Here is a 24,368-nt window from a genome sequence, read left to right on the forward strand (position 1 = left end):
GAGCCCCTGCCCACTGGGCTGCCACCAGAGGTTTGCTGATGCTGCAGGTCACAGTCACAGTGACCTGCCACAGTCACGTGCAGCAATGCCAAGGGCTTGTGATTGCACAAGGCTGTGCAGCTGCATTTCCTCCAGAGGCATTCCTGGAGTTACAGGGCCAGGAGCCAGCAGGTTACAGGTGTGGTGGCAGTGTGTATTACCATCATGCTGTCACGAGAAACTTCCATCTCTGGGTAGATGGGAAGGAATGACATTTCTATGGATGGATTGCTCTACTCTGAGGCACTGCAGAGGAAAAAGAAGGCTCTGCTTTGTCATGTTTTGGGAGCCGTTGCTCTGTGTTTTCATGTCTTTAATATTATTGAGCAAGAAGGGATCCACTGTGTGGGAAGGATTTTACAACTTCTGTCGCTGTGTATGTACAAATTGGTCCTGCCTTCTAGTTTCAGGCAACAGATGGTGCTGCCCCCTCTTTGGAAACAGACAGGGACCAGTGTCCGATGCCCAGAGTCTGGGAAGAATAGCTGGGAACAAATTGCACCTGTGTTTTGCCCTTGGCTTAGTCTTGGAGATTGGATTTGTTCCCAACAGGGAAGGCTTTTGTCATGATATTTCTCATTTCCTCACTTCTTTTCTTGTCAATGATCTCCATCTCATGCAATTTCTGCAAAGTAGAAAGGGGGAGAGCTGAGCAGAGAGAAAGCCAGCAGCTTTTTTTTTCTTCTCTTGCCAATCTCAAGAATAAAAACTCTGTTTCCCTGATTAAGTTACATGCAGTGATGGAAAGAAAGCTGGAAAACAGCTATCCACCATTCCCCAAATTCATGTCTGAGCTGTGCCATGAAAGGAAACAGCTCTTTACCCCCTTCCCTGCTCAGATACTGGAAAAGACTCTGCTTTATGATCCCTGATACATAAAGCATGGAATTTATGTATTCCCTCCATGCACTGTTCAGCCAAGGCCCTTGCATACCTGTGAGATTTCAGTGAGGACGATCCCTTGATACTTCTTACCCTGTCCTAGAGCTTCCATCTCTGCCAGGAATTCCCTCCTCTCTTGAATTTCATTCCTCACTGGTGGATAAGAGAAAAAACTGTGGACACAGCATCCAGCCAAAAGGCAAGAAACCACGTTTCTGTCTAGATCTGAACCCCCCCCATTTCCTGGTTCTGCTTGAACAGCAGTCCCATCAAGGCAGGGTGATATCTGCTGTAACACTCACCTTGCACAACCTGTCATCACAATACCTCAGCAGTCCCTTACATAATGGGAAATGTTCCCTCTGCTCAACTTCTTACCACTCCCTCACTCCCAGGAACACTAGTTTTGTAGTTTTCTTTATGTAGACAATTCTCTTTTGCTTGTGGGCAATTTAACCAGTCTGTGGATGGAGACAGAACCTGCTGGTGAGGTTCATTAGTTGATATGCATCACCCAGTGACTGCAACCATCCAAGACCAGGCATGGATCATCAGCTGCCGCTTTGCAGCACAAACCTGCAGCCAGCTGATCCAAATCCTGTCACAGATGTGTCAAGGACAACATTCAGCCTGTGACAAGTGTTGGAGGCTACCAAGCACGTGTAAACTCAGCTGCCCTGGCTCCCTGCAGCAGGGATTATCCCTTCTGTACACATGATTCTAGCAATGCCCATCTTTGTGCTGCCCTGGCTGGCAAAGGGCTGGCAGGGCTGTACACATATACTGAAGATTCAAGCACAGAGAGATATTAGGCAGGGTTTTGCTATCCCAGTATACACTGCAGGCCAAAGTCTTTCATTCCTTCAAATTCTGCTTGATATTCAGGTTTTGCTAGTATAACAGCTTTGATCCTGGAGTGGAACAGCCCAAACTGTGGTCAGGCTAACAAGCAACCTGGTCTGTGTTGAGTCATGCTTGCTGGGAAAAGGACCAGCAGTACCTGAGCCTGCTTCCCAGGTATCCCTGCACATCCCATGGCTATTCCCCTGCCAGCAGGGTGCATTTTGTGTGGGCAGCCCAGAGAGCCATCTGCCAGCAAACCTGAGCGGTATAAGCTCTGTGAGGATGGCTGGATCAGAGTGTCACAGCAGCGAGTCCTTTCTCTAGGAAACTGGCCTTTGTGGCTCCTGTCATTGGTTTCAGGTTACTGGCAACACAGCCTGCCACCCCAGCCCTAGGAGGGAGCTGGCTTCCCAGGCTTCCTGCCTGCCACCCCAGCCCTAGGAGGGAGCTGGCTTCCCAGGCTTCCTGCCTGCCACCCCAGCCCTAGGAGGGAGCTGGCTTCCTAGGCTTCCTGCCTGCCACCCCAGCCCTAGGAGGGAGCTGGCTTCCCAGGCTTCCTGCCTGCCACCCCAGCCCTAGGAGGGAGCTGGCTTCCCAGGCTTTCTGGCTGCCTCCCTCCTGGGGACATGCAGACGTACACTCCTCAAACCGGTCAGGCTCAGCTATCTCCTCTTCTTTTTTCCGAACAAACACCTGCTCCACCTTGTCCTCCACCTCATCCTTCCCTAATGCTAAGATCTTCTGAAGTCTTCTCTTCTCCTTTTCCAAATCTCCTGTGAATGCCAAAGGAAAAAAACATTATTATGAGCATGTCTCCTCATGGAGGAGCCTGACCACACTGCTTCCCTGCTAAGTGTGCCAGAGGGAGTGTTTCATTAATGTCAGTCCATCCCTGGACTGTGTGCAAGCACCTTGTACACAGGTGTACAGAGCCCACCAAACCAACACCAGAGGTGTGGTTCACATTTATGTGCTAGAAAATGATGTAGTGCTCCATTCTTACTCAAGGACAGTGCAGGTCCCTATCACCTGCCACCCCCCAGCTGGCAGGCAGAAGTCAGTGAGAACTTGCAGCAGATGTTCCCTCAGAGATCCATTTCTGAAGCATCTTTGCAGACTGAGGGCGTGAGGACGTGGAGCAATTCAGATACACTGCCACTGCTGGGATTGAGGCAGGGGAGGGACAGAAGAGGAAGAGAGGCTCCAGGCACCACCGTGTATTTATTAGCAATGTTTGCTGACTTACTTGTGGGCTGTGGCTTGAATTTCTCTCGGGTGTAGGCATCTCCTGCCTGGCAGACCTTGGCAGGTCGGAGAAGTGGTCTAGCTGGAAGCCTGCCCGGCTGACAGGCTGCTGCGTGGGGAACAGGCACTGGCTGTTGGCTGGATGGGGGGAATCTCTGAAGGGGCAGGGCATCTCCGCCTGGGAGACGAACCAAAAATAACAGCAAATCAGGCAGCGGGGACTCTGAATGGATGGCTCCGGGCCATTGCCAGCAGATCTACCTGTTGATCTATAGCAGCATCACAAACGAAGACCCCAGTGCCCCAGATGTCTCACTCTCGTCATTGGGCACGGCAGACTGCGGTTCAAGTCACACCGCGTCGCCTTGTTTCCTAGCTTACCCGTGGGGACAGCTCACCCCGTTTGTCCCCATGTGTCAGCAGCTGCTGTGCTGCTGCTTTAAAGCACTCGCCCATCCGAGCAGGCTGTGGGCGAATGCCGAGATGCTAAAGCTCCTCCCCACAGCCCAGCAGCGGGCAGGAGAGCCAGGGGGCCTCACTCACGTGTCACATACGCCATCAGGTATCGCTTCTGGGAATGCGTCATCTGCAACTCCTCCATCATCCCTGAAAAACACAACATGCCGATTAAGAGGCATCCGAGCCGGGCTGGGGAGCCCGCCCTAGGGTCACCTCCCCTCACAACCCCAGCCCGAAGGGGAAGATGCGGGTTTGGGAGACTCCAGCCGGGGCGGGACCGCGGTAGGACGCTCTGCCTCAGGGAGAGGCACGGTGCGCGGAACCCCGGTGCCGAGAGCAGCTGAGCCCGACCCCGGCCCGCTCCGCCGTTACCTCTCACTAACTCCCGCGTGCCTGTGCTGTACCGGGCCGGCCTGCCCGCCGCCGAGACCCCGCCGCGGCCCGGGATCCCCGCCGCCTCCATCGCGACGGCGGCGACCGGGCGGGCCGGGGGCGCGGGCCGGGGAAAGCGGCGGCGGTCGCCACGGCAACGGCGCAGGATCACTTCCGGTGGCGTCACGGCAACGGCCGGAAGTTGCTCCCGGAAGTGCGGGTCAGGAGGCACAGCCGGGCAACATGTCCGACAACGAGGACAAGTGAGAGAGAGAGGGGCGGCCGAGGGCAGGCAGGGAGGGAAGGCGGCGGCGGCGTGTGGCGCCTCGGGGCGGGTGGGGGCGGCCCGGCCACAAGTGCGACGCGTGTGTCTGTCTCGCAGCTTTGACGGGGATGACTTCGATGATGTGGAGGAGGATGAGGGCCTGGAGGACCTGGAGAACGCGGAGGAGGTGGGTGGTCCGTGCGCCGCCCGCAGGGCCGCGCCGCAGCCTGGCCGGGCTGCTGCTGTGGCTGGGGAGGCCCCAGTGGCTCCCCCCGCACCTCAGGGCCTCGGTGGCGGCTGAGCAGCGGCGCGGGTCTGTTTCCACCAGGAGGGACAGGAGAACGTGGAGATTGTGCCCTCGGGAGAGCGGCAGCAGGCAAACCAGAAGCGCATCACGACCCCCTACATGACCAAGTACGAGCGAGCCAGAGTCCTGGGCACTCGTGCCCTGCAGATAGCGTGAGTATTGCCCACTGTGCCCCAGCATTGCTGCAGCTGTGCCTCCCTTTACACTGATTAGTGCTTCCCTCTTCCTTTAAAAACTCCCGGGTCTTCTGAATGCTTTGCATGACTGCTGAGCTTGTGTGTCCGTCCCCCCCGCCCCGGTCAACCTGAAGCTGACTATTGCACCTGAAGTCTGTGTGTCTCTCCTTGCCTGAAACTGTGCTACTTGTGCATAAAGAGGGAGCTTTTAGTAGCCACAATGAGTTTTCCTAGATCACAGACAAAATTATTAGGAAATGGGATGAGACAGTTCTGGTTTCTGTCTTTCCTAAGAGAGCCAGCATGGACTTGGACGTTCATAACTGGTTTGTGAAAAGTAATGTTGGAGGGAGAGATGCTTCAAATCAGCTTCAGTTGATACCAGAGGGCTGTAGGAATGGGGAGTGAAGAAACCAACCTGAAATTCATTCTAAATGCAGTTGCACTGTGGAAAGCTGTAAGTTTTAACAAGTATTTGCAATAATAAGGCCTTATTTTTACTAGACAATTACATTTAGAACTTACTTTAAGTGCTGTCAAGGCCAGCTGCTCTTAATCCATTCACCTTTTTGGACTTGTTTTAATAATAAATATTAAAAAGTATTGTGCTTTTTGAAAAACTACCTTCTGAGAGAGATTGTTAGACAGTGGCAAAGGTTTGAGTTTCATCTTGGTTAAATCCATTTTCATAATGAGGCTTCTCTTGTGCATCATTTAGAAGCTCACAGGCAGGCAAGCTGTTCTTTGCACAGCCTGTGAAGATGTTTTGTGCATGTTCTTTCAGCTGATGAGAGGCAAGAAAAATGGGGGTGATGAGATGGGCCCATGCCAGGCCTCTAATCCAAAACACTCTGGTTCTGCCTCACCTGCATCTTCTACTTCCAGTGCTGAACCCAGCCAGCAGCAGCTCCCATGGCCTCACCCACACATAGTGTGAGCTTTCTGTGCCACCACTGTCCACTGGATGGGTGTAGTCACAATCCTTTGCAAAATGCTGGGTTTTTTTTCTGAGAGGTAAAATGCTCTGTAAATCTAGCCCCTCTCTTCCCCTGATCAAGGCCTGGAAGAATGAGCAAGTCAGAATGTAAGAGATGTGTTGGAGTTGTAGGAGGCCCGCTCATTTTACAGCAGTTGCACCCTTTTCATTGGATTAATGTAGAACCATTCTTTTCTGCATGTTTAAATACAGCAGAAGGTGACTAGGAGAGTGTGGATGTGACCAGTCCTTGAGCACCAGCACTAGCAGAGCCCTAGGGATGGGACAAGAAGAACATGGAAGTAAAAGTTTGGTCCGTAACCATCTGGGGGAATTTTCATCTTGAAGTGCACAACAGAGCAAATCAGTTTTGCCAGGGTGGTGTCCCACCCTCCTACTTTATTGGCTGTTGTAGAGGTGACACAGGTAGGCAGGTGTTGAGCTCTTCCCCCTCTGTGTTTTTGCTCAAGTGGCTGTTGATGTTTTTCCTAGGATGTGTGCCCCTGTGATGGTGGAGCTGGAAGGAGAGACAGACCCCTTGCTCATTGCCATGAAAGAACTCAAGTAAGTCACAGATTTTGTACTGATTTCTCTAAAGCCAGCAGTCCCCTCCTCATCCCAGCATTTAGCAGTTTGTTCTAAGACAGCCTTGTTTTCCCTCAATAACAGTGAGCACTGTAGTTGCCTTTTCCTTTTTTCACCTTAGAGTTTCTCCACAGTTGCTCTCTCCCAAACTACCTGCTCCTGCAAAGGCTGATGATTTGGACTGCTCTGGACCTCTTCTACTTCACATTCCCAGTATTCTTTATTTCTATGATGGGATCCCAAGGTCCTCCTCTTTCAGAAATTGATTTAATTCCCCAAATGGAATTATTTCAAAGCAGGCATCTGAACACACCTGTGTTCAAATGAAGTGCTGGCAAAAATTAAAATAATGGTCAGGCTGGTAAGAATGTTTGTTTCCTGCACCCTTGCATGCTTGGCTTCTTGTGCTTTCCCCTGCTTACAGAAAGGTAAATCCTTTCTGATAGCAGCAGAGGCAGCTTTTGGATGACCACTTGCAGGCCCACCTTTCCAAAGCAGAGCTCCCTGCTGTCCCACAGTTTTCCTGCACAGTCCAGGTTACATGCAGATATCCTTCAAGCAGCTGGACTCTATTACTGATTAAGTCCCTGTCCTTGAACAAAATTGTCCCCCTGCTTCCCCGGTTTCTCAGTGCGCAGAAGCTGCTCTTGCAGATTTTTTATCTGTGACAGCTCCCTTTGCCATTGCTGAGAGCTCTTGAGGGTATATTCCTGTAAGATCTCCAGGCTCAGACTGAGTTGCTTCTGGTCACTGCCTGTGTGTGAGCTCTGGAAAGTGAGTCAGGGTGGTGTGTCCTGTTCTGTGCCAAAATTCAGTTGTAGTTCTTGGCATCGGGGAGTTACTTTACTACTGGAAAAACAACCTCCCTGAATGTAAAGAAGTTGTGTTACATTTCAAGTCTGATACAGTTAAACCTGATGCCCTGGCTAGATTCCAGACTGTCTGATTATGCTTTGCTGACTTCAGTCTACTTTCATGAAGTTAAATTGTATTCTGCATTTTCTTGCTCTCTAATGGGAAGCACTGTGAGCAGGTGCTGTGCTCCACCCCAGCTGTAACAGCTTTTGGTACCTGAATAGTCACTGTTGCATGTATCCTTCTTTAAAATGTAACTGATGCTCTCAGGGTGCAAATTTCTCTGTAAATACCAGTTTGTCCTGGAAGTTCTCAGAATTCTGCCACCTTTTTAATGTTGTGTGGGGAAAAACCTTCTGTCAAACAAAGAGTGGATTTGTTCTTCAAGTCCCTTGATTTATATTTTCCCCCTATATCAGGGTTAGGTGCTTGGTGTTGTCTCTTAGTGGGTTCAGACCGCCAGGCTCAATTCCTGCAGGAGCGTCAGAGGTCTGAGAGTTCTTTGGTGTTTGTAGTCTGAGGGTGCTGAGTGCTTTGCATCTACAAATGAGGGAAGGTTGTTGGGACTTTGCTACATAATATCAAATCACTGGTGCTGCCCTCAGTTAAATCTGATGAGCTTATTGAAGCCGCCAAGCCCCTCACTTCCATGGCCTACTGAAGTGATACAGTGCAGATTCTGACATTTCTGTTCATCTGTCTCTTCCCTTCAGAGCACGCAAGATCCCCATAATCATCCGTCGTTACCTTCCAGATGGGAGCTATGAAGACTGGGGTGTGGATGAGTTAATTATCACAGACTGATCAGATTCCAGCCATTGGTTTTGGTTTTGCATTTCCAGGGATGTTTCTAATTTTGGTTAGTGTTTGTGTAAATAAATTCTAGATCTCCCTATTTTAAATTAAATGTATTTGGGGTTTTTTGCCCTCTGATTTTCTCTTTCAGTCCTATGTGTCTGAGAGATTACTTTCTTAGCTGTTTCCACCAGTTTGGGTATTATTTTTTTCTCTGTGTGTCATGTACTGTATTAGTAAGATTAGGGAGCCAAGTGCAATGCTGTTTTTTCAGCTTTCTTGCACTGTTGAAGGCCTCATCTTTTAGCTAGGCCAAAGTCTGCAGTAACTCCCTCCTCTAGCACTGCTCCTCCCTCGTTACAGGACTGATACCCAATTAAACTCCTGCTGTACAGAAATGCTCTGGCAGGTACTTTGGCTTCTGAAAGACTCCAGCCTTCCACCACTGTCCCTTCTTAAAGCGGGAGTGCTGAGACACCTCCATTGCTTCCCCCTAGACAGTTGGGCCTTTGTGCCCTGAACAGGTTGCTGTGGAAACCCCCAATTTCCTCTTTGGCCAGTGCTGACTGTGGGGCTTCTCAGGAGTATCGTAGAGCAGCTCTCATCAAGCCACCTATTGTTTCCCTGCTCCCTTGCTGCTTATCAGAAGTGGGGATCCCCTTTCAGTGGCACTGCCCCAGCCGGAAGCGTGGCCGCCCCTCGCTGTCCCAGCAGCTCAGCAGGTGTAGGTTGTTGTTGCACTTGCTCCTGGTGCAGCTGTTCTCTGACACAGTGGAACTGAGGTCCTGGGGATGGACAAGCCATCTCAGGACTGGTGATTCTTACAGTGGCACAGCTGCAGCTAGAGTTCCTTTGATCTATATTGTGGTGAAAGATCAGTCATCTGTCCCCTTCAGGTACCTGCACTCTCACCTCTGATGTGCTGGGAGGTAATGTGCTCAAGAGTTGGGTGGATGCCTTACAATTTGCAAAGGCTTCCAGCCAGCTGCAGGTTTTCATCAGTTCACCTAGTTTTTGTTTCTTGATCTGTGTACTTCAAGGTTCTTTCTCTGCATGCAGAAGATCTGAGCTTGGGCAGAACACACCAAATCTTTCTCAATTATCTTACTAAAAAGAGCTCTCAGAGGTTTTGGTTTCAATTTTTAAAGAGAAGAAGGAGGAAGGCACACCTCACCTATGGTTTCTGCCTTATATTTTTTTTGTGGTCTGGTCCAGAAAGAATATTTCTGATTAGTTTGTGTTAAAGCTTGTGCTTATATATTAAGTGATCATTCTGCATGATGTATGTGTGGTCGGTGCCTGCACGTGAGCATCCATGTCACAAAGAGAGTTTATACCCACCTGCCTGGGAACTTGGCTCATGTAACAGCCATGAATGTCATTCTCTTACTGCTCCCTGTAAAAGTCTATCCTTCCTCTCTTGGTGTGCACAGGAGGGGCTGGTTTTAGAGGCAATAATGCAAGAGCTGAATGGGTCCCTGGGTGAAATGATAGGTCAAAGGGGATGTGGAGATGTTTGCAGGTGCATGGAGGGGGTTGACTGTGAAGAACCCAAATGCTTCCTGGTCCAGGCCATCCTTCCCAAGAAAAGGTTAATTTGCAGCAGTGTGGCCTTCAGCCTTCTCCCCCCACCCTCCATGGAATCCTTTAATCACGTTGGTGCGGTGAAATTTCAGCCCTGAAATGGTGCCTTTGTGCAATCGTTTTGGCGTCTGCCATGGAGCGCGGGGTCGTTTTCTTGTCCTTTTTTTTATTTTTTTTAAATGGCTTCTTTGTTCCCTGCCGGACTCCCCTCCCCAGCCTTGCATCTGTATCAGATACGATTAAAGGGATAGAGAAGGATGCCGGGCCAGCTCCTGCTAGGCTGCAGGAGGAGTGGTTAACCCCTCTGTTACCAGTGGTATTCTCAGTACTTTACTTGCAACAACCCCCCTCTGTGAGAGGCAAATGGTTGAGGCAGAGCCCACTCACTTTCCTAATTTGCTTCTTGAAGAGCTGGAGTACTTATGTAAGATTAAGAACTTTCTTTTCCCACTCTTCTGTTCATCCAAGCTGTGTCACTTCTCTTTCCCACCCATGTGATCAGCTGTCATATCTCTAATTCCACCATGGCTTCCCTTCCTCCCTACCTGTGTTCCAGATTTGCTCAGCAGTGCCCTTCTGGGCTCTTCCCACAGCCTGTGATTTGGGGTATAGGTTTCTCCTCCTCTCCATGAGTGGGCAGTCCTATTTTGCATGGAACTCTTTAGGTGGCATCACTATTATTAGATTAATTAGGCCATCCTGCTGTGGATGCTCTTGGCCCTATACAGAACTATAGTGCTGTGCTTTTTAAAAAGCTTTGAACATTCCACAGTTCCTAGATGTTCTGCTTACTCTACTCACCCATAAAGTGTTTAGTGAACAGGAGGAACTCACTGCACCTGCTCACAAGCACCAGCATTGAAGCCCTTTGGAATCAACTTGTAATTATTGGGAGTGTCTGTGGTAAATGGGCTCCTACCATTCTGCCTTGAGAGATGTTCTTAAGCAGAGTGATACCCGCTACACTTTTTTCTTTCCAGAGAAGTTCAGATAGCCTCCCAGGACCTGACTATATACAGAATATTGTCTTCAACAAGTGAGGAAGTGTATACATGTGTTCTGGAATATACTCTGTGTATATGAATGTTTGTGTTTGGGTTCTTGCTTGTGGAAGGCAAGAGGGTGAGGGGTTGAGTTTTTACCGAGAAATTAGTGGCTGCTTTCAAAATACACAAATTTGTGTATGTGGGGAAGGTTTTTTTTGAAGGTATGTCACCTGCTACCTGGTCATGAGGACCCAAGATGAGAAACCTCACACTTCTAGAGAGCATTAGCAGTCACACTAAGAAATTTTTGGGTGAGGCAGGTGCAAAATAGTACTCTTGATTGCATGTGCTCTATCTCAGATGAAGCAGTGTTAGTGCTTTTCTCATGGAAGAAATGGCTGCAGGTGAGGTGTACAGAAGGTGAGCCTCATCTCCATGAAGGAGCCTGGGCAGCCAGTCAGAATTGCACCCGTGTCCTCTTCCTGAGAGGCAGAGGAAGGCTGTGCACAGGATCTGTGTGGTGATGTGTGTGACCCATCATACATGTACTGGGGGAAAAAACAGACTTTCAGGGAAGAGGTCAAAGAAACCCAGACATGTGAAAATGAAACTTATAAGTTTATTATTCCTTATGTTTAACGCAGAGTTAATGGTGCTAGGATGGCACAGAGACTGAGGAAAGGGAGGTAGGGGAGGAAGGTGCTACTTGCATAAATAAGGGGACAGGGCTGGAAGAGGTTACATGCGTACAGGGAGCAAACATTCTACATGATCTTTTCAGACACCACAAGGATAAGTCATCTGTAGCTAAGGGAGGCAGGAAGGGCATCTGACAGTCATATCAACAGAGGGATACAGCAGCACCCATCACAGTCCACATTTGGTTAAAGTCTCTTTCTAGACTAGCATATGCATTGGGAAGTCCCACAGCATGTCTCTGCAATCACCTGTCAGGAATCATCTTTTCCTGTGGCAGTTTTTGTGCCAGTTCACTCCCTGGCATGACAAACCACCACAGTCCTGGAGGTGACAAAGGAGAAGCAAGCAGACTGTCCTCAGATGTTGGGCTGAAAAAGAGGTTGATCTCTAAGACATGGTTGCTTCCAGTTTGAAACCCAAAGGCAAAGAAGATTACTTTGCACCTAAATAGGCTTCTTTCATCATCCAAGATTGGGTCTGTATCTACCTCGCTTAAAGCCACAGGAGTATCTTTCCATTCTCAGCATAGATGGGAGGGAGGTGTTGGCTGATTGGGAGACATGATGGACGAATGAGTTCAGCCTGGGTTTGGAGTGGGAGCTCAGAGAGTACTGGAATCAACTCGGGATGTTGGCAAGTGCATCATAGCTTTCTTGGTGCCTCTTCATTTCATGCAGGCACTGTCAAATGTGGAAGAGCAAGGGCCAGGTTTGCTCAGAGGTTGTTTGGAGTTCTGAAGAGATTAGAAGAGACTGGGAGGCCAGAAATGCCAGACATAAATGAATGATACAGAGTAATTTAAAAAAAGGAGGATTCACCCATAGCACCATAATGATTCATTGGTCCTTCCCCACCTCTCCTCCACCTTCATAGATGAACACACGTGTGCACACAGGCTGTGATATGAGTAATGCTAAGGCTGGCCACGCTGTTCCCAAATCCCATGTACTGTTCAGGCAAGCCTTCAAACCTCCATGCTGGGAAGAGTGTGGGATTAAATAGAGACAGGAGAGGGGGGAGAGGTGGGGAGAAAAGCTAGGGTGCAGCTGTGGAAATCAGCAGGGAAGCAAGCATAGGTTGGTCTTCCAAGGGGTTCAAGATTCATGCATGTGTGAATCTTAGGCAGGACTGCTGCACGACGCTGATTGCAAGGAAGCCGGCCATGCCATCCTCCTTGCTGCTCCTCCTGGGACATGTCCACCGAGGCTGAGCGGCCACCCAACACCTGCAGCAGGTGACAAAATGTTGGCCATTGTGGCCTGTTGGAAACACTTGCAAACTCCCTGGAGCAGTGTGGGAGGAGAAGGAAAGGACAGTCTCTCTCATCATACAGTCCAGGGTGTGCACAACAAAACCCACCACAGACCAGTCACTCCATGTCTAGAATCCTCCTCATCTAGAAGGCCAAAAAGGCATTGCAAGCCAGTCATGTGGCCTGTGTGAAATTGGTAAAGGGCAAAAGGATGACAAACCTTCCTCTAGGTGGGTGTGCCAGCGAGAGCTGGGATCAAGAAAGGCACTTCTGTATGCTTGGTGGGTTCTGGTGGCTGGATGGCACTGAGTGACCTTGGAGTTCGGAGGCTCTTCTGCCTGTGCTGATTCTTCGGAGCCTTTCCGTCGCTGCTTCGGTCACTGTTCCCCATTCCCTATGGTCTGGAGAGAGTTGTGTACACGGGCTGTTCCCAATGTGTGGGGCTATGGGACTGTGGCACGGAGGGTGCAGGGTCAGAGATGGCAGTGTAAAGGGGACGTTGAGAAGGTCCCATATAGGAGAAGGCAGAGTAGAGGCCAGAGGCTTGGGTGGAATGGCTGTAGTAGGGTCCCGAGGGCTGGTGGTCCGGGTAGTCAAACTGCGGCCTGGAGATGGAGGGGAAGGCCGAGCCGTAGTGGGGCAGACTCAGGGACGTGTAAGCAATCTGGGAAGTGGAGGGCTGGTCAGTGTAATGGCCTCCAGGGGTGGACCCCTCCGTTTTCACCTGGGCCTTTGAGTCCACCACCGATGAGGTGGCAGTGGACAAGGAGACTCCGTGCTGCTTGGAGATCCAGGCAGAGTGTCCACTGGCCGCAGCCAGGGCACTCCCAAGGCCATAGCCAGCAGCAGCCGCTGCCGCATAGCCCCCGACGTGGCCTGGGTGGCCGGCGTGTCCGTTGGGCGGCAGGTACTGATCGAATTCATTGACATCAAAGGTCTCCATGTTGGACATCACCTCATGGCTGATCTCCCCAATGTCCACATTTCCAAAGTCAATGTGTGGCTTTCCCCCTTCCCCCAGGGAACGCCCTTCTCGTTTGGAATCGGCTTTGCCTGCCTGCATCTCGGTCTTAGGGGTGGTAGGAGGTGTGGGGGGCCCATGGCTCTGACCTGCAACGTGAAGGATATTTTGAAAAGGAAGAAGAGAGAAGAGGTGAGTTACAGCTTTATGACTTGCTCTATACACAACCCATCTCTGTTCTTCCCAGTATGCCAGCAGCTGTCTAGCTGGAGGCTTGGTGGAGGTAGAAAGAAATAGACAAAACCAAATCTCTTTATATCATTTTGTGGAAAAAAGGGAGGATGCAACGATACCTTGCCTGACCAGAGAAATGCAAGTGCCTCTGAAACTCAGGCATGTCCCTGCTGGGAAACTCAGGCATGTATACTCCTGACACCAGCAGTCTGCTGGTGTCAGGAGTAAGGTGTGAGCCCCATCACTAAGGCTTTCACCACAATGACTTGTCTTTTTTGAGCCTCTGGCTTGGCTGTAGTCTGTCAAGAGATTCACTGAGACCCAAGACTCACCTGAGGAGTGTTCCGGATGACCGTCGGACATGGGTGACCCTTCGCCGGGATGCCTGTGATCCAGGTGGGCATTCTTGTAGTGGGCCTGGATAGCAGCAGCCCCACCAGCCTCCCCTTCTACCTGTCCTTCACCCTCGCCCTGTGTGGCCTTGCCATTTTTCCGCCGGCGGGGCTGGTACTTGTAATCAGGATGGTCCTTCTTGTGCTGCATCCTCAGCCGCTCCGCCTCTTCGATAAAGGGCCGCTTGTCGCTTTCATTCAGTAACCTGCAGAGACCAAGGTGGGAAAGAAGAGGGAAAGAGTGGGGTAGGTCCATCAGAAAAAACACCTATGCTCAATATTGTGGGACAGGGTGTGTAAATCCAAATGCCAGGATGTTGCCCCATGGAGGGTACTCCCCAAAACAACAGGAAGAACTTGGATTGTTTCCATGGAGACAGCAATGCTTTCCTTCTTCTCCTTAGACATTAAGCCCTGCCACTGGTTGGTGCTGGTACTGGGTCCCCCTTCCCCACTTGTGTGATGCTTCTCACCTCAGTAAATTCAATTTACCCTCTCTTCCATTGCCAAAGGGCGAAGTGCAGCCTTTTGTAGCTGTGTTAAATAAGGGTTGATGAGCTGCTTTTAAAAACTTCGGGCAAATTAAGGGCAGTTGCAATTGTCCTTTGGACAAAGGTGTTGTACTACCTGTAGTGCTGCCTGCCCCATGCCTCTTGCTCTTCCCCAGACTCCCCCCTTCTATAGGCTTTGATCCTAGTTTGAGGCTGTATGGAGCACCAATAGGAGCTATTGATATTGGCTCCACAGGAACCATGTAAAGCAACCTTTAGTCATTTTGCAATATTCTAAAAGGGAATTTGGAAGTTTGGAAAGGGCTAGAAACCTTAGCAGAGAGAAAATTTGGAAGGGCTAGAAACTGTATTCTACTATTCCTGGAGCTCCTGCTCACCTCAGACATGGATAATGCGAAAGTCTGAAGCACAAAGGACCAGCCTTCCTTGAACTTGGCCAAGCAGTTGAAAAAATTTAGCTGCTATTTTGCTAGCTTTGTAGAAGTAGATGAGCTGTGGTTTCTGGATGAAAGGCACTGCAGAAATGTAAGCTCCTTGTTTGTATTCCTGCCAGATCATGGGCTGCTCTAGTTAAGGCTCTCTGAGGAAATGGTGAAATGCACAGGCAGGATGCCTCAGAGCACTTGAAGATAAGATCAAACTCATTGCTCAAGCCTTTTGCAGCATTTCAGCTGGAAGCACTTCAATTTCATATTATGATTTTCCTCCTCATATTCTTGTGACTTGAGGTCATCCTGCCTTCAATCAAAACCCAGTACTGTCAGAAGGGACCAGTCTTCTCATGACTGGGAACTCAAAACAGCCATTACGAATGGCAGGGCTTAGAAACAGCCAAAAAAAATTATGTTACGTCCCCACCTTTTTCTCCTCAGAAAAGAACTACATGGGGATGGGACTGTGCCAGCACCTTAGCACCCCCGAAGCCCTTAGCACTGAAATGTGACCAATTCTGTTTAGCTGTACGCTCTGGGGAAGATATAAAGGCCTGAACTAACCTGAAAACCTGAAAGATGAAGTGGAGGTATGGCTCAAGGAGTACACAGGTAAATCTGGTGGGCAGTCAGATTGGTCACCAGCAAGTAATGGGTTGGTCCCTAAACACCCTTTTCCCCCCCTGCTCCTTGTGCATTGCCTCAGCTGGTAGATGGAAGGTGTGTGGCATGTTGCTGACCTGGGTTCACTCCAGTCAGCCTGAGCAGGTTGTGGCCACACACCACATTCCTCCACTGCCTTAATCCTGGAGATTAAAGCAACTGAGCCACCATGAATCCAGCACCAGCTTTCCTGTCTCCCTCCTGACACTGTATACTATGCTCACAAGTCCCAGAGGGCTCTAATCCCTCAGCCTGTGCTGCTCCAGACAGCCCTCTAAGGGTCAGCCCTCGTAGGCCTTGTGGACTGGGAGTTACTTTGCCTTGTCAAAATCTTCATCCTTATGGAACATGGGATATGGAGAATAGAGACAGAACCTGCAAAGCTCGGCCTTAGAGATCTGCCTTGTGGATGCTGTGAAACAGAGACATTGGAGGCTACACGGGTGTCAGACCCCTGCCCTCTGAGCTATGCTGAAGTGCCTCACCTCCTCTCCTCTTGACAGCAGCTCGTGGGTAGTGCCACCAACAGGACAGAGGCAAGTCCACTCCCCACATCTTCTCTTCTCTTCTCTCCAAGGCTGCCTGCTCCCTCCTCCCTCCCACTGGGATCAGAATTCAAATCAGCTTTAGCAAAGTGAAACTGGTGCGAGCAGGCAAAGGCCAGGAGATTTGGGGGGATTTGGATTTCACTTGCTTCCTGCCCTCCCCCTTCTGCCCCCCCCGCTCTCCAGGCCATAATGCAAAGGAGTCTCGCACGGGCAGAGAAGTTATGGATCACAGAGCAAAGCCCTTCATGGGGCTTATCCAAGCCTGACACCAAATGCTCACCTCTGAGCCAAGGGGAGAGCAGCAAGCACACAGCACTGCGCTTTGGGAGGAGAAAGAAGGGCTAAAACCTTCCTGCTCGCCTCTCAGAGCCTCTCCTTCTGCCACCTGGCATGGCACAGCTCCGTGTGCCAGGCACCTGGCTCAGCAGCCAGAGGCCTGACCCTGGCTGGGGCTCAGCTGCCAATGGGTCAGTGCGGTGATGGGCTTGGGCACTGGGGCTGATGCAAGGCGAGAGCTGGCTGGGAGCAGAAGGCAACCCTCCTACATGTCCATGGCCCTAGATTTTGTGGGCATGAACCAATTGCCTGGGTGTTGCCACCCTCATGCAAAGATCCGTCCATCGGGGCCCTTTGCTCCTCCCTACCAAGCCTTCCTCCCCTACTTCCCGTGCCTCCCTTGTTTTCAGCCCTGGAGGTGGTGCTGGCATTTTGGCTGGGAGTCATGCTGACATTTTCAGCAGCCAGCCTCCATTTGAGAGCTGCTCCCTGTCCCACCCTGGGAAAGGAAAGCATTCAAGGACAGATTTCATGACTGTCAAGCACAAAAAGTCTCCCTTCTTTTTTAGTATGTCCCATTTGTTGTCTGCACCCATCACACACTCTAATGGGTACAGACTGGGGAAGGTGGATGGGGCCGTAAGCCCCATGGCACCGTGTTTGGGGTCAGGCAGGTAAAGTGGCCATCAGGGCATATCCTGCAGCCCCTTCCAATGAGGACTGGTGCCTGTGGAGGACATGGCAATGCAAATTCTGGGCTTAAAAATAAATCCTGCACTGTTGCATCCTATTTTGCAGGTGCTCTCAAGATTTCCATCCTCTTCCATCCCCACCCGGTGCCAATTGCTGGTGATGTGCTTGGTTTAATGGTGGTCTGCAGGGAGTCCCTGTGGTCACCAGCCTTTGCCTCTAACCCACCTTTTATCTGTAGAAGCTCAGAACAGCCAACATTTTCCCAAGTGACAAGCCATAGCAGTAGGGTTTCGGTGGCTGCCTTTGCAAGGACATTCATCAAAAGTTTGAGGCTAAGCCGTCCAGAAAAAATCCTGTCTGCTTGCAGCTGTAACCATGTGTAGGAGCTATACCTGGGGGACAGTGTAGATAAGGCAGTGGGAACCTCAGCAGAGGAAGCCCAGCCATACCGTGGCTGGAAGGCAAGGCTCTGGGCTACTATCCTGGTAACATTTGGGCCACCTCCCCTAGAGTTTTGTGGTTGATATTTCCCCACAGCCTTACAGAAATATACACACATATGGCCAGATACTGACTGTACCCATAACCCAGCTTGCTGCGTTGTGTGATCTCCATAGGGGCTGGCACAGCTCGGAGATCCTCAGCACACATGAGGAGAGGAGACTTTCAAGAGAAGCACCCAGGTGGCAAACTCAGCAGCTTATAACAACCCCAGGCCTGACCCTGCAAGCTTCTCATCTGAGCAATGCTTCCTGGCTGTGTTGTGCCCTAAGAAACACACGGGGACCTTGACCATTGTCTGGCAGCAGTGTCCTGCTGCTCTGAGTCCCGTGTGGCCAGCAGCGGGAGCCATGTCCTGGGAGCGGGGAGGCATTTGGGTACATGACTGTGGCTGTGGGCTGGGGGCTCCGTCTCCCTGTGCTCTGAATGCAATTCCTGTGGAGGTTTCACTGCTCTGCTATATTTTCAAGGAAAATACAGTGCCTGGAGGGAGACACCATTGCTCTAAAATCTGGCAAAATTTTGCAGTAAAGGAATGATGTCTTGAAATTGACATTTCGGGAACAAAAAGGATAGGACTCCCCACACACCCCCTTTTCAACACAGCTTCACAATCCAGAGGCTGGCAGCAGAGTCCCAGGTGAAAGCAAGTGCTGTGGTAAAGGGAAAGCAGAGGAGATCCAAGCAGGAAAGAAGATCAGAGGAGACATTCACAATCAATGCTGTGCCTTTGACTTCCCAAGGAAATCCCTTTGCTGGGGTTACATTAGACACTCAGGAGTAAGGTAAACAGGCTGACATAGCAGAGGGAGAATCTAATGCCCATGGGGTTGGTTCCTTGAGAGCTAGGCTGTTTGAAGCTAGGAATGAATAGCTGCTACAGAGAGTGTTTTGAAGCTTCTGCTTCAAAAAATGTGTCTTGGCTCACCAAAAGGGAGGGCTTTTTCTATGAAATGATGTCAGGGTGTGAGAATGAGAGGGCTGTTTGCATGAGCCTTGGTTTGCCTTGATTGGCATGAGGCAGGGGACTGTGCTGGGGACTTGTGGCAGAAAGTAACAGGTTACTCTCTGGGGTTATCAGCAGAGAGCGTCCGACGGGAAGGATGCAGCACAGCCAGCCTGACACGTTTGGCTTTGGCACAACGGCTCTCTGCACACTCCTGGGCTGGCTGCAGTCGATGAGAGCAGCCTATGGATCTGCTGGAGGAAGGAGGGGAGGCTACCCAAAGGACCCAGGATCTGCACAAAGTGAAAATAGCTGCGCAAACTGGCAGTGCCGAAGGACAAGTGTATGTGTGCTAGTGAGAAGGGAGGGCATCTCTCTGTTTGCAAAGGAAGATGGGGTTTGTTTGAGCCAGCATATTCCAAGAGAGTCTGCTAAGGCTGGAACTCTTGCAGGTCTCTTCCTCTCTGCTAAGCCTCAACCCCTATTTCTACCTGTGTCTCTCCTTGTCCATCTCACTGCATCTGCATGACCTGCCAAAAGTGGGACCATCCTAGGAAGGATGGGTGTCAGGCTCTGACTGCCTGTCTCCTTTCCCCTGACATTCTTCCTCAGCTGTAAATCCCTCTGCTTTGTGGCGCTGCCCGGAGAAGAAACCCTGTTGGTGCTGGGATCTGAGTTCAGACAGGCTTGAGGCAGCCACCTGTGACTTAGCTCTTAAAAGACTTGAGTTCAGCCAGTTTACTGCTACTGCACAACTGAGCCCTACAGGGAGGGTGAGCCAAGAAAACAAGATCTCCCTAGGCAGTCAGGCAGGGAGGACCAGATGAGAGTGTCCTCATCAGGAACAATAGGGAAACTTAGTTGGAAACAAATGGAAAGGGCTGCTGCTCAGGACAGAGGTGAGCTCTGCTGAGAAAACCTTCCCTACATCCAACCACCTCTCTTGCTCCAGTCAACAACTGCGCATCCTGTGAGGGGGCTCACTGTACCGAAGTCCCCTCAAGGGACACCCCTTCCATCCTTCCACATGACCACACAGTCCTCTAGAGGACACCTGCAGACCTCAGCCCTCCCACCACACATTCATCGCTCTCCCTTACCTCCAGAGCTTCCCCAAGGTCTTACTGAGCTCGGCGTTGTGCAGGTGCGGGTACTGGTCAGCCAGTTTCCTCCGGGCAGCCTGTGCCCACACCATGAAGGCATTCATGGGCCTCTTGACATGGGGTTTGCTCTTGTTACTTCCATTGACCCGGACGGGCATGGGAACCAGGGTCCAGTCGTAGCCGCTCAGCACCTGGCTGACTGCCTCGCGGATGCACACCGGGAACTTGTCATCATCCGCCTCCGAGTCCTGCTGCTCCTTCTTCACCTTCCCCATCTCCCCATTCCCAGAGCCAGTGAGGTGCGGGGAGTTGTCTGCTGCCATGGAGGGTCCTGGGGAGAGGCAGTGGTGGTCTTCAGAGCCCACTGGGCTCATCTCCACCTCTGAAAGGTCTTGGTCGTCAGCCATCGTTGCTCTCAAGCTTTCCCTCTTCCTTCTTGCTGTCCTTCTCACTGGGGAGGGAAGGGAGGAAGACAAAAACAAAGGAAAGAAAGGAAAAAAGGGGAAAAGAGAGAAAATGAGAAGCAACCACCAAATCTGAAAGGGACTCCAAGGTCTCTGAAGAACTGACCACGAGACAGGGGCTGCTCAATTAAAGCGCAAGCAACGCAATTGCCGTGCACACCGCAGAACCCGTGATCAGTGGGGGTGGGGATGGGTCAGGGCCCCTGATTAATTGGGATATTGCTCCCTATCTCTGCAATCGTGTAGAGCTGACATGTGGGGAAGGGCCTGCAGCAAGAGGGATAATGAAAGTTGGGGATCTGAAAGGGGAGAGACATGCACCGTTCTGCCTCGGCACAGCATCCCACAGAGGAGGGGAATGTGGAGGAGAGCCACCAAACTTGGGGGGGGAAGTGCCCCTTTATTTCAAAGACATGCAGTGAAATGTCTGGAGGGAGGCATGGGAGGGGAAGCACCAGCAGTCTGGCTTATAGACTGGTAGGGACTGATACCCCAGGTGCCAGGGAACCTGAGCGGGTGGCACCACTGTGCAGAGAACCAGCCCAGGCCCGGGATCCACACCCAGATCCCAGCTGTGAAAAAGTGCTTCTGCTGGGACATTTCATCCCTCACTCTCCTCTCACAGCTGATAAACCAAAGGCTTAAAATACATCTATGCTTCGTCCACACACACCCTCCAGTCTATGTGTGTGTGCATATGCATACTCACAGTCATGTATCTATATCTATATCTATATCTATATCTATATCTATATCTATATCTATATCTATATCTATATCTATCCAGACAAAAACACAACCAAGTTTAACTTTGAGACAAGTCATAGCTTTGGGTTGCCTGTCCCACACACTCTGCCTTTCTCCTTCTGTCTGCAGTCACCTCTAAAAGTCCCTGCTGCTGTGCAGCAGTTCCCCCCTAAGAGAAAAAAAAAACACTCTAAAAATAAAGGCCTCTCTATCCTCCCCATCTAGAAATTAAAAAAAAAAAAAAAGAAGAAGAAAGAAATTTAAAAAAAAAAGTGATGGAAAAGCATGCCTCTGGCTTAACTGGAAAAAAAAAAAAGCCAGTGCATAGCAAGAGCTGCTGTCCCTCTAGTTTCAGAGGGCAACACAGACTCTTGTGTGGAAAAATGAAGAAAGTAAGAGAAAGTAGAGGGGGAAAAAGCGCGAACAAAAACGTGCGCGTGTGCAAGCAAGCTCAGGTAGGAAAACTTACATTGCTGGCCGGTGTGCCGGGCAAATCCTGCAGGGCTGTGATCCCAATAGCCCCCCTGCTCTCTCTCCAGCCCCAGCGGTGTCGGGGCGCGCAGCACGGGGAGGCTCTCAAGCGAGTGCCATTCCTGGAGGGAGGCTTGGTTTTTACTAATACCCCGGCTGCATGTCTCTAGCTGGCTTTGCTGCTTAGCACCGGGGGAGGGAAGGGCGGAAGGTGGAGCCAAGCACTCCTCAGAGCCAGAGTACGGTCGGCCAGGGACGGTGGGGAGGGGACACAGGCAGCCCCCCACCCCACCTCAGCCACCAGTACGTTCCCTGTTTTCCATGGTGCCAGCTTCTTCATGGGAATTGTTGGCACTGCTGCTCTCAGTGGCATGGCCACCCCAGAGATGGTGCTGCAGGATTCAACCCTGGCAGGTTGGGGCGGTGGGATGCTGGAAGGGGTGTGGGTGGTTTGGGGAGAAGGGTGTGCATCCTCAGGATGGGGGTCCCTCTCCTCCCTGATATCACATGGTTACTCCTGAAGGATCTAGCACTCCCCATGTGCTAAATGAGTCCCTAGTCCTCATCACACAGTCGCATGAGGATTCCTCTATGCTGAAACAAGTTGTCCTGGGACCCTGGGGTCAAGGCACTGTGAAAAGGGCATTATTCAGACCTGTATCTGCAAGGTAGGGAAGGGGATGCAGGGGATCAGAGGTGTTCTGAGGGTGGAACATCAAGTCCAGGGAAAATGCCATGCTGCTGGATAGTGGATACCAGCTTGAGCTTTCTTAAAATTTTTGTACTCTAGGGGTGGGCTCTGTGGGATCTTGCCAAGATAAGCAGGCTCTGCTTCCTCCAGCAAGCTGAGCTGCTCCTATAGGCAAACGTGGTCTCACAAGGAAAGTGGGGTTTCCTAATGAGAAGGATTCTCACACTCACCCTCATTCTTGCTGCTTGTGCACTGGGACACGTAATAGATCTCAGCTCTCAATGGTTTAGAATGTTCTCCCTCACATCTTCTGTTTTCCGGCTCACTTTCCTTCCCTCATGCCTCTGGTAGTTGGTTTCTTCAATTTCTTTTGTTACCAGGGCTCATATAGACCAACACCAACTCTGTAACCATGAGAAGTCACCCACAAAATTTCTGATGATCTCCTATGGTAGCAATGAGATAAACGAGCTCCTGCCCCAGCTCCCTGCTGCAGACCCAACCTAAAGACATTTCAGTGCTAAGTCAGAAAATACAAAGAGATTAATGCCTTTGACCTAGGAAAACAGCTTGGAGGGATTTCAAGAACATTTTCAACTCCTATAACAGATATTCACTCTCCAGAAACTTTGTGTTACAGAGACCCAGAAAACCACTGGCTGGCACCACATGGACTGTGAGGTTCCACAGGAAACCCCTGCAAACTGGCTGACAGCTTAGGGCTGTTTCCCTGCATGCCTGGTGTTGCCTGGAGTAAATAAAGCTCTGAAACCATAGGGGGCTGCAGGGAAAACCTCACTAAATCCCAGTGAGAAGCCTTTACTGAACAGAGCTGGGAGGGGGAAATGACTACATGCCATTGGGATCAAGCAGGCATCTCTGCTTAAACAGGCTGCTTGCACCCCACAGAAAAAAATAACTGTCAAGGGATCATCTCATACCTTTCCTCTCTTCAGTATTACCTACTCTGGAAAAGAAGATGGATTCAAATACCTTTCTTCACATGATGCCTTTTTCCCTTTGGAAGAGAGGAATGTGAGTGTCTTTTTGATGACAAGAAAACCCAATGGAGAGTCTCACAAAGTAGCATCAAGGCCCTGCTTTCTTGGCCAAAATAGCAGCTCAAGTCTTGCCATTTGGGATGAGTTCTCTCACCAACAGACACCCCAGTTGTGGCTGGCACAAGAAGAGGACTCACAGCACAGACAGGCAATTTGGCAGCTCACCCTCTGTCTGGCATGCAGATGACCAGCAAAAACAAGTGAGGCAAGGTCAGTTCGTGCACAGTTTTCTGTGGCCCACTGGATCCAGAGTCAGTGGTACTGCAGAGCTCATGGCATCTTCCCCAGCCACTAAGGGTCATCCTTAATCTACAGGGGCCCTGCATAGGAGTGTGGGAGAACTGGAACTGGAAGTTTGGTCTCCAGCCCCTCAAGAAGCAGCCTCTGCTGAGAAACACTGCCCTGCTTGCTTCCCTGGCTGCAGCCAACCTCCAACCTGGAGCAGGGAGGGAGAATGACACAGAAAATAGCCAGAAAATGGTGTTTATTTGCTCTCCCTTCAGGTAGCTAGTTCCTGTGGATTCCATGGGAAAAAGGGGGTGTGAGTGAGATTTCTTGTTTTCCTCTGGAGTGGGGATACAGGGTGCAGAGCTTCACATGGTATGAAACAAGAGGCCGGGGATCCTCTAGTGCTTTTCTGGAGAGGATCCCCAGTCAGGAGACAAAAACAAGAGCCCCACAAGGCACTGAGTGAAGTTTACAACCCGCTCAGCTCACACCCAGAGTGCAACAGGTAAACTCTGCAGGGAGAACAGCTCCCAGCTGGGCAAGAAAGGAATCAGACCCAGAAGGGATTCCGGTAACCTCCAGGGCACTGGACCAGTGTTTTTCCCACTGCTCACCATCCCTGTCAGAGCCTGCTGCCACCAGCCAGTTCAGCCAGGAGCCAAGTCCAATTTGTGCCTTGCTGCAGAGCTATAGGTGGCTCAGCTGCAGAGAGGGATGTCCTCAAAGGAATGTGTACCAGCCACACAGTCTCTGCTATCTCAGCGTCTCCTCGTATTTAAATGTTGAGGAAGGGGCTTTTGCCCTTCATTCAGCTTTTCTCCAGTTCTTGTATTTTGTCTCCTTTGGTCCGGCCTCCACTTTTTGAATTCTCTTTTATTTTGCAGTCTGTTTATCACTTTTTTCAGCACCCTCTCAAAGCACTGAGTGTTTACATGTCCTTGTCCAAGCCTCTTCCGTCCACGTGTCCTGTGTCCATAGCCTCCCAAGGATGATAGGGAAGACACCCTGCTCCAGGCTGGCTGCTCGGTGCACAAGGAGCATCATCGCAGTGGCACCTGCTTGGTAGGGTTTCAGCAAGGGGACCACATTGATGGGACAACTCCACCAAGGTGGGACCACGGAGGTT

The 24,368-nt window shown here is 50.7% G+C and overlaps 3 protein-coding genes across 3 annotated transcripts; 1 reads left to right on the forward strand and 2 right to left on the reverse strand.

Moving 5' to 3' along the window:
* Positions 1–335: 335 nt before the first annotated feature.
* C5H22orf23 (chromosome 5 C22orf23 homolog) lies at positions 336–3,972 on the reverse strand. Its single transcript, XM_054632014.2, has 6 exons — positions 3,841–3,972; positions 3,553–3,615; positions 3,011–3,187; positions 2,403–2,537; positions 974–1,074; positions 336–664 (listed from the first exon to the last, which is right to left on the reverse strand). Exons 1-6 carry the CDS (start codon positions 3,929–3,931, stop codon positions 560–562), a joined length of 672 nt encoding a protein of 223 aa, XP_054487989.1. The 5' UTR covers positions 3,932–3,972; the 3' UTR covers positions 336–559.
* Positions 3,973–3,976: 4 nt separating this feature from the next.
* POLR2F (RNA polymerase II, I and III subunit F) lies at positions 3,977–7,949 on the forward strand. Its single transcript, XM_054631756.2, has 5 exons — positions 3,977–4,103; positions 4,223–4,292; positions 4,434–4,564; positions 6,057–6,128; positions 7,718–7,949. Exons 1-5 carry the CDS (start codon positions 4,084–4,086, stop codon positions 7,806–7,808), a joined length of 384 nt encoding a protein of 127 aa, XP_054487731.2. The 5' UTR covers positions 3,977–4,083; the 3' UTR covers positions 7,809–7,949.
* A 3,019-nt stretch (positions 7,950–10,968) lies between these two features.
* SOX10 (SRY-box transcription factor 10) lies at positions 10,969–21,441 on the reverse strand. The gene is made up of 4 exons (XM_054631447.2): positions 21,261–21,441; positions 19,578–20,031; positions 13,848–14,113; positions 10,969–13,430 (listed from the first exon to the last, which is right to left on the reverse strand). Exons 2-4 carry the CDS (start codon positions 19,985–19,987, stop codon positions 12,715–12,717), a joined length of 1,392 nt encoding a protein of 463 aa, XP_054487422.1. The 5' UTR covers positions 19,988–20,031; positions 21,261–21,441; the 3' UTR covers positions 10,969–12,714.
* Between the last annotated feature and the right edge of the window lie 2,927 nt (positions 21,442–24,368).

Source organism: Agelaius phoeniceus, chromosome 5, assembly GCF_051311805.1.
Source record: "Agelaius phoeniceus isolate bAgePho1 chromosome 5, bAgePho1.hap1, whole genome shotgun sequence".
NCBI lineage: Eukaryota > Metazoa > Chordata > Aves > Passeriformes > Icteridae > Agelaius > Agelaius phoeniceus.